Source organism: Octopus sinensis, unplaced genomic scaffold, assembly GCF_006345805.1.
Source record: "Octopus sinensis unplaced genomic scaffold, ASM634580v1 Contig14574, whole genome shotgun sequence".
NCBI lineage: Eukaryota > Metazoa > Mollusca > Cephalopoda > Octopoda > Octopodidae > Octopus > Octopus sinensis.
The window spans coordinates 45538-59837 of NW_021833277.1; the positions used below are offsets into that span (position 1 = coordinate 45538).

The 14300-nt window shown below is 36.5% G+C and overlaps 2 protein-coding genes and 1 pseudogene across 2 annotated transcripts; all 3 read right to left on the bottom strand.

Annotated features, from left to right (window-relative positions):
* Nucleotides 1-555: 555 nt before the first annotated feature.
* Nucleotides 556-1611, bottom strand: LOC115230146. Its single transcript, XM_029800358.1, has one exon. The coding sequence runs from the start codon at nucleotides 1609-1611 to the stop codon at nucleotides 556-558; it is 1056 nt and encodes a 351-aa protein (XP_029656218.1).
* A 3324-nt stretch (nucleotides 1612-4935) lies between these two features.
* Nucleotides 4936-6205, bottom strand: LOC115230147 (annotated as a pseudogene).
* A 5031-nt stretch (nucleotides 6206-11236) lies between these two features.
* Nucleotides 11237-12273, bottom strand: LOC115230148 (transcription factor SOX-14-like). The gene is made up of 2 exons (XM_029800360.1): nucleotides 12204-12273; nucleotides 11237-12171 (listed from the first exon to the last, which is right to left on the bottom strand). Exon 2 carries the CDS (start codon nucleotides 12164-12166, stop codon nucleotides 11237-11239), a length of 930 nt encoding a protein of 309 aa, XP_029656220.1. The 5' UTR covers nucleotides 12167-12171; nucleotides 12204-12273.
* Nucleotides 12274-14300: the final 2027 nt, after the last annotated feature.

The window sequence follows — 14300 nt, forward strand, 5'->3', positions numbered from 1 at the left end:
AGTTCACAGTCTCAAAAATACCAATTTATAGTACAGAATCGAGAAAGTCCTAATAACTGTAACTCGTTAAAAAATAAGCCAATCAAGGATGGACTACTCTGAATAACGCGTTTAAGAACAAACCAAAAATACTGATAAAATCTAATTCCGTTAATAACTACCGACTTGTGTATCTTGTTTTTAATATTACTTAACCAATTTGATAATCAAAAGTCATTCGAAAACACTTAGTATAATTTTAATCATTACGAAGTTTTAAAATTCGGGTACATTTTCATCCAGACACGAGTTCACTCAAAACAACAAAAATCTTAAAAATAAATAAAATCGACTAGAAGCAATATGACATTAAAACTGTGAAAGTTTCTTTTTTAAGCCCGGGTTTTTATTTATGAGAACTATCAGGTCAAAAACCACAGAAAAGCAATTTTTACTTCATGGACCAACAGAGTAGGCAATCTTGGAGACTCTTGAAATAATTCAGCTTAGTGTTTGACTAATGAAATTATTATTATTATTAGCACTGTCATAGGAACATAATGTAATTTAAACTAATTAAGTTCCCACATGTGCCACATATGAGACTATCTTTTCGGTCATAATTTTCCATGATGTGCGGTTGTATGCTATACTCCTGAGAGTATCTAGGTCGTCTCCATTTTTCAGTTGTCTTTTAACGCGTTGTAGTTCTTTTGAGATTACAATAGGTAATGTATTTCGTGGGCGTCCTCGGGACGCAGATCTTTCGTCCTTTGCGTAATATGATTCCATTGCCCAGTTAGCATAAACATCCTGGTCGAGTCTTAGAATGTGGCCCAATAGGCGCCAACGTGCTTCGGTAATGTCCACACTGACGGGTCTGCTGTTGCAGATATTGTATAGGGTGGAGTTCTTGATTTTCTTTGGCCAGTTGATGCCAATAAGAATTCTTAACTGTCTTCTATGGAATGCATCAAGAGATTTTGATTCAGACTCAGATATTCCCCATGTTCCTCCGTTGTACAAAAGTATGGGTTTAATAAAAGCATTGTATAATTTGGCACGTAAGGCCGTTCCAACCTCGCGGTTTCGTAGCCAAGTGGTCCGCAGTTTGTTAAGTGCAACAGTCGATAGCATCTTTCTCCTCATAATGTCTTCACTATCTCCTAAAAGAGTTCCAACTTTTTTCGAGTTTCGCCATTTTTCGTCTGTTCTATTTGCCTCCCGGTTGATTGTTACATATTCGGTTTTTTCTATGTTCACTTTTAAGAACCATTTTTCCAGTGCCTGGGGAGCAATGTTCAGCAGTTCTTCGAGTGTCGACTTATCATGAGACAAAAAGTCTACATCGTCGGCATATATCACTTCAGTTATTGAAGTAGTCTTCACTAGTTTTCTCAGATCTCTTAGTGCCGCTTCAAGATAGACAATGAATAGTACAGGTGATATTGAATCACCTTGGGGCGTTCCAATGCTTGTTTTGAAAGATCTTGATTGTACGGGTCCGATCTTCACCGTTAACTCGGTGTCTATAAGTAGTGCTCGAACCATTCTGATCGAGTCATTGTCAAGAATAGTTTTGAGGATCTCCATTAGCTTGTCTCTGCGGATTGTATCAAATGCCCTGCTCATATCAATGCCCATATTGTGGTCGCCATTTTAAATTTCTGAGATATGGCACAGATCCATCTATGTCCCCATACTACATCTGCAGTTGATCGCCCAGGCCTGAATCCACTTTGGCTAGCCGACAGATATTCATTAACAGGGTCCTTAATACGTTCCAGTGTTACGAGCGAGAAGATTTTCCTTATTGTGTTCAAGAGTATGATTGGGCGAATGTTGTTAAGAGGACCTTGCGGCTTGTTGGGTTTTTGGAGAGGAATTAGCGTTCCTTTCCCAATAGGCGGTATGGTATTTCCATGGAACATCTCGTTCAGGAGATTTGTGATTATAGTTGAGATCTCCATTGGGGAGTACTTTATCAATTCACCGTTGACTAATGAAAGAAGAGATAAAAACAATTTTTTTTCTTTTTCAAAGCAAATAACTAAAATTAAATTTTTGTGAATATTTTTTAATCAAATATTTAAAATAAAATTCCCTTATTCTTGTTGTGGTATGGAAAATTCAACAGAAGATTGTCTAAACAATTGTTTGGAGTCTGACCAGTCAAACAAAACCTCAGACAGCCAGACTAACCTCAAAATCACATCATTCAACTACAAATCACCCCTCAGTCGGGAAGATAGGCAATTAATAATATCACATTTTAGTACTCGACATATTCTTGTAGACACACAAAACGACGGTTTATTTAATAAGATAATCTTTTAGACACAAACCTGATCCAAGTATGAGGGCATTAAGCATTTCTGTAGTCCCCAAAGCCCCTCTCCAGCTCAATATTCCGGGATTTTGACCCTCTCCACATTCCTACTCCAGAAAATGGCGATCCTTTTATAGCTTCCAGCACAAACCTCAATTCGATAGAATTTCCCGCCATTTCTGACTTCCCGGAGCAGTCTCCTGAGGTGAATGTCCCTAAAAGGACTCTGGCAGACCAGCTTTTAGCACTGTATAAATCAACGACCCTTGAAATTATGGGTTTGGAGTTTTTTTGCCAAAAAATAGACAAATATGAGTCGGAGGTTGCGAAATGGCGAGAATCTGAGCTCAATTTGAAGAAAAACGTGGAATGTATGAAGAATGACTACACGGCACTGGAAGCCTCATTTCATAACCTCCACGACCGATTTGAGAAGGCTCGTGGTCTCCTGGTAGAGTCTGAGCAAGTTTGGGAGAGGGGTCTATTCGATAGGCTCGGTCAGAACTGGAGTCGACGAATGGCTTGTTGAACAAAGAAGTAGAAAAACTGACAGAAAAATATAATTTGTTGTTGGAGAAGGCGCAGAATAAGCTTGAGGAGTTAGGATGGGTGTATTATGGTTGTAGGGCTAATTCGGCTATTTGTGAAATGGGCAATCAACATAGCACTGATGTGGCTGCTGTCGAGGAAAATTATCGCAAGATTGAGATGAAGAATGCCTATTTGGTGAGTTGTCTCAATGCCAAGGTTTTCTGATTTTCAAATCTCAGGAAGCCGAGTTGGCCCAAATAAAGACAATTTTTAACCAATATATGACCTAAGTTCATTCTGTTTTAAATGCTTTTCTATAATTCGTTCATGTATCTTTAATGGAGAGTGGATAGCTTTTAAATACCCAAAGATTTAGTAAAGAGTCGCGGATTTGATAATGAAATTACACAAAGAACAAAAAACTATATCAGAAGAGGGTTAGAACAAGTTTAATATTAGTAAAATTAAAAAATGTAATTATTCGGTGTCGATCATGAATTTATCATTAATGTTAATTAATTATCATATTTAACGGCTGTTTAAAATGATTGAATATCTGAAATAAATTTTTCATTATGAATGATAAAAAGAGAATAATTATTAATCTAACTAATTTTTTTGATTTTTGCTTTGATAAAATAGTTTGACTTGAATAAGACACAATTTCAATGGATAACTCTCAAATGCGTATTTAGTTGACTAAAAACACAATTTCATTTCAGTATCTTGCTACTAATGGGAGAGTGGATAGTTTTTAAATGCCCATTCAGTTCACTTGAATGAGACAAAATTTGTCTATTTTGTTGACCAAAATGATACACAATTTCATTCAACTATCTTACTACTAATGGAAGAGGATAGCTCTCAATAAATGCCCATTTAGTTGACTAGAATAGCACACAAGTTGCCTATTTAGTTGACTTGAATGAGACACGATTTCATTTAAGTATTTTACTACTAATGGGAGAGGAGAGCTCTCAATAAATGCTTATATAGCTGACTTGATTGAGACACAATTTTATTCAACTATCTTGCTTTTCTATAATTCGTTATTCGTTCATGTATCTTTAATGGAGAGTGGATAGCTCTCAATAAATGCCTATTCAGTTCACGTGAATGAGACAAAATTTTGTCTATTCAGTTCACTTCGGACTCTCCTTCCTACTCTCGATTAGTCACAACTAATGGGAGAGGATATCTCTTATGCCTATTTAATTGACTAGAATGAGACACAATTTGTTTATTTTGTTACCGAATATACAAAAACTAATAAGGACGGTCATTGAACTCTCCCAGGTTGCTTTGATGACTGTCATCTACAACATTATAAACAATCCAAACAATAATCCCCACGAAACTGGCCATAGTTCATTCCATCTATCATATAAACACAAATAAATACACGAAGGACCAGAAAAGCGAGAACCAGATGGCCGACTGTAAACAGGAACCGGCCTCCGAGGAACCTCGAGTGGCTCAGTCCCCTCCAAACCAGGTATTTTCCCCACATATTTACAATTTTGCATATCACTGAGAATAGTCAGCACATCTGACTCTCCTTCCTCCTCTCGATTAGTCCCTCCATTGGCCACAAACTCAAGCTGAGATTGATCCCCAGGCTGATAACGCGTCCAGAACTTAATAGAATGGTCATTCGACCCAGAAACAAGCAAATGGCCAAGAGGATGCCACGACAGTGACCACACAGTACTGTCATGGGCGTCCTGCACCACCCCAATCTCCTTCTCAGTCCCCACCGACCAGTAGAAAATAGACCCATCATTCCCCCCACTCGCAAATACATCCCCATAAAGCGGATGCCACTCCAATACTACAACTCCCCCAATAAGGGTACCACTCACTTCCTTCTTGTGCCCCACAAATGACTGAATTGGCACACTCAGCTTCCTCGTATCAAATAATTTGATCGTCCTGTCCTCCGATCCCGACAGTAGTCGATTCCCGTCCACACTCCACCGGACATGAGTCACCCCTGCCTTATGCACGTGACTAAACCCTCCTATATATATTTCTACAGTGTCCTCAGACTAGTCTCAGTCCGGGGGTCCCAAAACTTGATTGGACGTTGGGAATCCCTACTTCCGGAGACGAGGAGCCCCATTTGAGGGTGCCAATCCACGGAGGACACATCCGCTCCGTGTTCTACACTCCCCATACCACGGAATACCACGGAATATCCTCTCTTCTCGACAGGATATGAAATCCCAGACCCTCACTGTCCCATCGTTGGAGGAGGAGGCGAATTTGACGTCGTTGGGGGAGAAGGACAGTGATCTGACTGACTCCTTGTGGGCCTGGAACATTTTTACGTTGTTCATGTTGGGCTGCCAGTATTTAAGGAAGCCCAGACTGTCCCCCGAGACCAGCCAGTTGTCGTTGTGACTCCACGCCATTGCCTGAATTGCCTCATCGTGGGCCTACTGCTTTAAAATATCACCAACTTGCAAAATTGTCTCGAAATTGAAAACCAGGCCATTCCAGAGGGTGAATTCTCCACTGGCCGAGCCTGTGGTCAATCTCCGGCCATCGGGAGTCCACTAGTCATATTTAGCCCACTGACCATGACAGTGTAGATTGGACACCTCTTCTTGTTGGTGGCTTGTTTGACAAATCGAGTGCACGTGACTGAGACTGCACTGGATAGAGAAGGGCAGGGCTTTCTTGTCTGGTTGTTTTATTTGTTTTTATTACTTGGAAGGCGTATAATTCGTTTGGTTGAATGCACTGCTTTCTTCGGCCTGGGAATTTTGAGATGTGTCTGTTTTGTACATAGTAGAGGGCAGAGGAGTTATAGTCGATTGTTTTACGGTATAATGACTTTCTTAAACGTTTTCCGTCGAAGGTCAGTTTTACGTTTGGCCGGGAAATGGAATCTTCTGTTATCATTTTTTTGTTGTACCACTACGATTAATAAAATTGTTTTATTTATTTTTAATATATTTTATTATTTGTTGTAATATAATATTTACTTTTTACTAATACTTATAAAATTAAATTAACACTTTATTAAAATTTAAAATAAACAATTTTTCTTTATTTTAATGTAGTTATTTTTTACAATAAATAATATAAAGTTAAAAAATTTATATAAAAATTAAACAACTAAAATAAAATAAATATATCAATATTCATCAGATGATTCTTGTGGTGCCATCTATTATAGTCACAAAACAAGCTCACTCGAATACAACTGGGACGACCCTGAGACCTGATATACAAACTATCAACATGTGATGACTGTCCCCACCCAGTCCCATCAACATCTCTGTGTCCTGCATGATACACAGTCCCCGGAACAATCCTCCCAACTTCAACAAAGTCAACAGACTTGACTGACTTAACCATTCTCACAAGCTTGGAGGGAAAATTCCCGACTTGCAAAGTTCTGAGATTCTGCCCCCTCCACTCATAGTCATCCCTCCAATCAATCACAGCAATACAGTCACGTGCTGTCACCTTCAGCCCCCTCTCCCACCTGTCCTTTGCCTCAACCACTGGAATACACATCTACACTCAATATACCACTCATTACATCATTTAGTTGTAGAATTAATGATATAAATGAAGGTCTCTTCCTTGAGACCCAAATCCGCTTAAGGATGCCTTCTAAGGGGAAAGGACAGGTGTCGTTCTTAGGGAGTGTCTTCTCTTTGTGTGCCACCAACAATTCTTGGGGACTGAAGCCTTCCCAGGGGGGTGTTTTATGTGCAAATATTTCCCAAACAGTCACTCCAAATGACCACACGTCACCATCTTTGGTTATTCTAGAACATTCTAGAAGTTCTGGGGCTCGCCAGGCTGGGTTGTTGAGAGAGAAGTCACATGGGAGGTAATAATCGGTTATTTTGACCACATTTACTGGAGAAAGAAGGACTTGGCTGGCAGAGAGAGAGCCATGGATAATATTATTGATATGTAGAAAGGCCATTCCACTGGCTATTTGTCTTGAAAAGTGTAGGAGTCTGTTTATTGGGGGGAGAATAGGCTGATCATTCAGAAATTCTCTAAGGGTCCCCCCTTGGATAAATGTGGTGATTATGAGGAGTGGGGATTCGACTGTTAGGCCTATTAACTGGACTAAATTGGCATGTTCCAGACTAATGAACATATTTCTGTCCAGTTTTGAGGGTTTTGTGTCAATAGATTTGACTGCCACTCTCATTCCGGCCATAAATCCTTCATGGACAGTCGTGCTCTGTCCACTGCCGATGAGGCGTGTGTATGTTATGTCCTCATGTGGCACACAAATGACGGAATCAGCAGATGTGGATTGGTTTATTGCTTTTATTAATATTCGTGCAGAATTCTTGTTTATTCCCACTGATTTGATGAGTTTAATACTCAGTTGAGAATGTCTATTGGTATAAGAGGGTGGGTGTACTCGGAGATTTTACTTTTGAGAGGATAGTAGTGGTGGAGGAGGCCTAATTTGGCCATTGTGTATTTTAGAGTAGATTTGTCAACTGATGACATCAAGGCACTGATTAGATACCACAAAATAGTGTATTTTTTTCGGATTAAGTTTTATTTTATTCTAAATATTGAACAATTTTTTAATTTATTTTTATTTTTAAATAATTTGTTTTTTTGTGATTACACTTTGTAAATAAATTATAATTTATAACTCACGTGCTGGCTATTTTCATTAAGTCACAGGAAAAACCATTTTTTAATCTACAGTTGAAACTTTCTTAATTTTATTCTGAGAATATTTTTTAGTTTATAAAAAAAATATTTATGATGTTTATGAAAACCCAGAAAATTGATATTAGTATATTTTAATGGTTAATAGGGTGTTCTGTTATTATAGTTGTCGGGAATGGAAAAGTGACAAAGTCCTGGTCCTCTGCGGCATTTGTCCTTGTATGACATTCTGTGTTGTTGTACTTTCTATTTAAATTCAAAAAATAGCAAAACCTCATAAAATTCGTTCATTTCGGCCATTTTTTTGGGGGACGAATTTAAAAAGTCGAAATAATTTTTAGGGAAATTAGCTTTTCGAGTGTTTTGTCGTGCTTCCCAAACAAGGTTGGGTCTGTTTGTGAAATACGTGGGAATCGACCCTCCTTTAATACTCCCAGACTCCTCCACGCATTTGAGACGATTATAAATAAAATAATCCGCACTTATATTCCCAAATGTATCCCCAAAACGATACTTTGTTGTCGGCACGTGTCCTAGGTAGCTGCCATGGCTTAGTTAGTTCACATTTACCCCGGCATTTGACTTGGAATGCAGTAAGTGGATTTATAAGTCGTTTCAGCGTTCTTCTTTGCCTCGCACATTATTTACTTATGTTTCCATGGGTATTCCGATTTATGAAAATAGTCCATTTTTATTAATTTGATAAAAATAAGCTTTTTTATTAAACAGGTTTGGAAAAAATTGTGTGAAATATCACAAAACTGGAAAGCCTAAACTTTCAATATGGCCGGAATATTTTAACTTCTTGTCTCAAGGAACTGGAAACCTTCAAAAATAATGCACGAATGTGTCTGGCTGTTTAGAGAAAGAAAAGAAGCTCCAAATTTCAGCTCTCAACCAACAAAGGAACTGTAATATCGTACTCGGGGGAACAGGCGAAGCTTATAGCGGATTTATTTTAACAACACTGAGCCAATTTTGTTTTGCTCTGGCTCACTGCGATTCCTGAGGAATATAATCACTTGCCGGAGTTTACAAAGGCAGTTAGCAGGCTTAAAAACAATCGACGACATCAATGCGAAGCTTCTGAAATACGGACCATTTTAGACCTAATTTCTATAAAATCTTATTCCTTGTCTAAATATAGAAATTTGGAACATTAAGAATATACTCAACGATATGTTTGTCACAAACGACTTACTCCTGCTTGGCTCTGGGGTCCTAATTCCTATTTAAAAGTCGGACAAGTCCGTTGGCCCAGTAGAAAACCTCTGCCCAGTCATTCTGCTGAACTGCCTCAGGAAGATTCTCTCATTGATTGTGCTGGATTGAATCAAGGACAGATTTTTGTCTCCAAATCACAATGGTTTAAAGAAGGACGTTCAACTGCAGACGTCTGTGGAGTCACCGATGGCGGTTCACAACACACCAAAGATATAAAAAGGCATCAATATGTCAAAAGCGTTGACTCCATCCGTCGAGATTTACTCATGAAGAGTTTAAACGAAGATGACATCAAAATGATAAGAGTATTACTAACAAAGACGAAACTTGCTGTTCGTCTTGGAACAACATCGTCCAGACCTTTCCTGACAAATGTGGGAACCTCTCAAGGCGACTTTCTCTTGCCTCTGCTGTTTGTGATCTACTTCAAGGCTGCCTTGCGAGATTTGAGAAGTCTATATGGTGCAAATCACCAAACTAATTTACGCTGATGACTTTGTGTCGACCGACTATTGGTGATTGCACCTGGAAAATGGTTTCTAATTATGAACAAAACCGATGTCACCTTCGAATAGCCAGCTTATGGAGACTGTCGAAAAAGCTTGGCTCACTGCTTGGAGACCGGGAGAACATAATGCGCAGAAGAACTCTGGACGCTGCTGGTATAAAAACCGTCATAAAAAACTGGCTAAGAAATTGACCTCTCACTACGCTCAGAATCTACAATGCCTTTGTAAAACCCGTCTTAATGTATAATTCATCTACATGGGGCATTTCTGATACCGAACTAAGGAACAAACTGACGGCTGTTCTGCAACATGAAAAACCCTAAACAATTGCGATGATCTGGACGAACTCTGCAGACAGGCCCAAATCCGCAGAAAGCGGAAAACGGTGGTTAAGCAGGTCGTATCATATGTGGCACGTGAATATGACTTATTCTGTTCTTGTTCCTATGGGAAGTGCTATAACAACAATGGCACGTGCTAAAAATTCATATGTCAAAAATAAAAAAATTGTCCTAATTTGTTGGTATATGGTATACAATGATACAAAAAAAGAACAAAACACAAAAATAAGATTCTATCTCTCCCCCTTATATCTCCTGTCCAAAAATCACCAAGTCCTCTCAAAAAATAAAAAACAAATAAGAGCATAATAATCAAACAAACAAATTAGACATTTTTATCACGATTTGATTGCCAAATAAAGATCCTGCTCATATTGACTTCCAGAATAGTCTTCTGGTCCTGAATATAGTTGAGCCGCTCATCCAACTTGGCAATCTGTCTGAGTGCTTCCTTATAGTTCTTGTCTAAAAATGCTTCTGCCTCATCCAACTCATATTCCATCATTATATTCGCCTGCATCCTTTATAACACATTTATACTCCCAGCAGTAAATACACACTCGATACTGAGCTTATTCGAGCCTTCGAATAGACCTGACTACAAAGCAGATAACTGCACGTGAGATCCTCGTCTCCACTCAGCGTCTTTAGGTGTCTTACTGAGTCCAAGGAAGCCGTAAAGTCGGGGATTTGTTTCAGGTAACTTGATATTGAGAATCAATGATTTAAACCGAGATTTGCTTAGAGAAAAGTTTGATTCGATGTATCTGAATTTCCTGTGTAGATCTTGGAATCGTTCGAGTGCTCCTTGTGCGTCCCCTTTATTGAGTTCCATGAAGGAATCTACGTCTTCCTGGAATAAATTTGGAAATTTATTTTTTATACCACAAATTCGGCTTTTATAAAATGATCAAAATTGTCTGGATTTTTGCTGATAGTTCCATTACCGTTTTCTGACATTATTTCGAACAACTACGCACAACAACTGAAACTCAGGTTTTTAATTATGTATTTAAAAATATTAAAGATAATAAAAAACTTCAAATATTAACCATAGAAAAAAAAATAGAAAAATTATTCTGATTCTTATTGTTTTTAATATCTACTTCACCCCCCACAGTAAGCCATCACTACAAACTTGCTACAAAGCCTCTGGGAATCAGTTCTATTAGAATTTAGTATTAATCGGGCTCATAATGACAGAGTTGTTAACTTTTCTTATTAGCAGTGCTTACTGACTTTGTCCCAATATAATACTTGATATGTGGTTTAGAAATTTGATCAAATAATTTTTTGTGTCTTTTTGGAATATTTAAATGTTTCTTTTTTGGGTGAATTCGAGAATTTCCCTGAGAAATTTGTATTTTTATTTAAAAAATGGCGGATTCGAGAGAGTTTATTGCATTCAAATATTTCATTTTTTGTTTTAGTTAATAAAAAACGCCAAAGAATTATTTAACCCTCATAATTTCTATTTATGGACAATGAATAAGATTTTATGGAAATTTGGTCTAAAAATGAATTGTACATAGAAAAATAAAACAAAATTGTAGTAAAACCGTTAGTAAAATCGTATAAAATAAAATAGTTTTGCTAAGCCTAGTATTGCATAGCACATTAGTGGTGAGTGTGATCCATTTGAAACTACAGAAATATTATTAAAAAAAAACTTTTCCAGAGTTATGTCGACGTTGTGGGTCATATCTTGATTGGTAAATTGAATAATCGGTTGTTTCTTGATTATTTTGTAAGGAATTTCGATAGTAGTCAAAACTGGATGCCAGCTGTATTCCGTTCTCAGGGTTGATTTGAGGAATAAAATTCGACATTTGCTGATATTGGACAAACGCGTTTGGATTGTGAGGGAATTGTCCGTTTTGGAAACTAGTTCCAAAGTTGGAATATGCTTGATAGTTAAATGGATTTTGTTGAGAGTACAAATCAGTCAATGGGGGTCTCGTAAAGTTGCCATTTTCAGGGAAATAATTTTCACTGATATTCATGCTATGACTGGATATAGGATGTGACACAACTTGATGTGTCATGTCCATAGGAATAAAATGATGGTCCTTTTTTGCCAGATTTTTGTTTTTTCTACGTGGTCTGTATTTATAGTCCGGGTAGTCTCGCATGTGGATAGTTCGAAGTCTTCTGGACTCTTCGACGAAAGGTTTTTTGTCTTCCTCGGATAACATCTTCCAATTATTTCCCAATCTTTTTGAAATTTCAGAATTATGCATTTTTGGATTTTCCGAAGACATTTTTTTACGTTGGACTCTCGACCAGACCATAAAAGAATTCATTGGTCTCTTGATTCTATTTTTTCCATTCGAAATTGGAGCACTTTCAACGTTCTGGTCTTGCTGGTAGTTAACAATCGAAGTTGATTGAGGATTGTTTTCAAATTTATCGGAGATTGAATTGTATTCCATTTGTGGAGCGGAGTACACTTTTTCCAAGTTATTAGAAACATTGAATTTGTAATGAGAATTATAATTTTCGTGGTATTTCTTTGATAATAAATTACCCGTTGAATCATTCTGATTGTATTCCAATTGTTGAATAGACATCAATTTATGCTGTTCCATTTACTCTATAAATTATTATGAAAATAATAAGACCAACAAAATCTCCACACTCAAACTTTGTTTGCGAAACAATGACCATTTGTTCTCTTGAATAGTCGAAATAACGCGTTTATACGCCGCCCTGACGACGCGTATTTTATTTTTCAACAAAATATGTCTTTAAACATTCAACCGTAAAATTAAAGCTCATCCCCTTTTTTAAAATATCTCAACATCAAATATTCGGGGAATTTTTAATGTTTTTCTACACGTAAAATAATTTTTTGGGTTAAATTGGTTTTAAGTGCGGTATTGAAATATGCACTTGTGGGAACAAAAGGGAGCCATAAATATTGGATTTTAGGCAATAAATCACAGCTGAATAGAAAAACTCTTTGTTATTGAGGTTTTATTAATGGGATGACGGAAAGTGGAAACAATAGGCTGACCCAATTCAAAATCTGAATTACTTTCGTATCCAAGGCATTAAAGAATTGAAGTAAATATGCCAACAATGCAAGTATTAAGCCACAAATCGACATTCGCTTATTGACGATTAAAGATGGTAGATGATAGGAAACGCTATATAATTATTAGAAATATTGAACAAGGAATAGACTGAAGACAATATCATTTATCAATTGCTGGAACATCAATCAAACCGCTTTGATTTGTGCACGTGCAAATACCCATTTTATATCCTAAAAAATATTTATTTTACCAAAAATACATTCATTTTTGATTATATAAAAATTGAGTCAATCATATTATATCACAATAATATTAACTCATATGGTCTTAATTAAAACTTTTAATTCTTTCTTCAATAAGTAGATGTATTATATCTTTCTTTAAAAATGATTGGTCTTCCTCACTTTGAATTAAACTATTACTTTATAGTAACTGGCAATGGAGTGTATTTTGTCGGGGAATTGTTTTTTATAGTTGAAACACAATGGACTTCCAATTAAAATTGGCCAATTGTAAAAATATAATAAGGTAATTCATTTATTTCTCAATAGACGTGAATATTGCTGTCATAAAATCATTTTATGAAAAACAATAATTACAAGAATAAGAGAATATTGGTTTTTCTATTATTTTACGTACATTAATTACGAAATTTTCTTTTTGATTTCCCAAAAATAATTTGAGTCTCACTTTCAATATTTAAAATCATAAATTATATTTTTTCAGTTATTTTGCCTTTTTCAAACTAGTTTCAATTATCAGGATTATTTTCTAGATTATAAAATTTATGTCAATATCCAAAGCTTTCATCAATCATAATCCGATTTATAAAAGTCGTCAACATAAACCAATAATGAATGAAAATGTAGAAAAACAAATTCCATTTAATAATTGTGGATTCTTATGTCATTATGACGATCAAGATTTTCTACCAAAGCCATCATATTGCACGTGGCATCTCTTTTGGAAGCCGATCTTATTTCTGATGTCATTTATAAAGTCAGAAGTTAGTAGTTGTCAAGTCCTGTTTTTGCCTTTACAGCAGATTACTTCTGAGTTTCCAATGGCAGGATAAATGACAAATGAGAAAACATGTCCGTGCACGTTGAATTTAACTTTTTACTGAAATTTTGATTGTCGTTCACATTTTCTTATTTTTAGGACTAAAGAATTTGAAATTGACACGAAAGAGTTAAAATATAAAAACCAACCTCATTGTTGTAAAATTTAAGAATCCCATACTTTCCTGAAACATTTGTTTATTTAAAAATATCCCAAAAGATATGACTGATTTTACCATTGGTGTATACTGTTTGCGGTATCTAAAATACATTGTTTGTGGTATCTAAAAATAGAAGTGATTGATCGCTGCATTTTTAGGGTTAGGGTCTCCTCGGTGTATCGGGAAAAGTTCTTTTAAAATACCCTGAAAAGATGTGGGATACATCCATATTTATGGTAAGGAATTTGTTACAAAATAAAAAAAGTTATCCAAATGTACAATTTGGTTAGCTGGCTTTTTCAGAAAATATCGGTCACTGTGCTTTGCGGAAACTGCTACTCAATACGGCGGCACTAAGCTGACTTTTAGGCTCAGATGTATTAACAACACAAAAATATAAGACCACCGGTGACATTAATTAGGGAAATGAATTATTCGATTGACTAAATTTTATTTATCAGC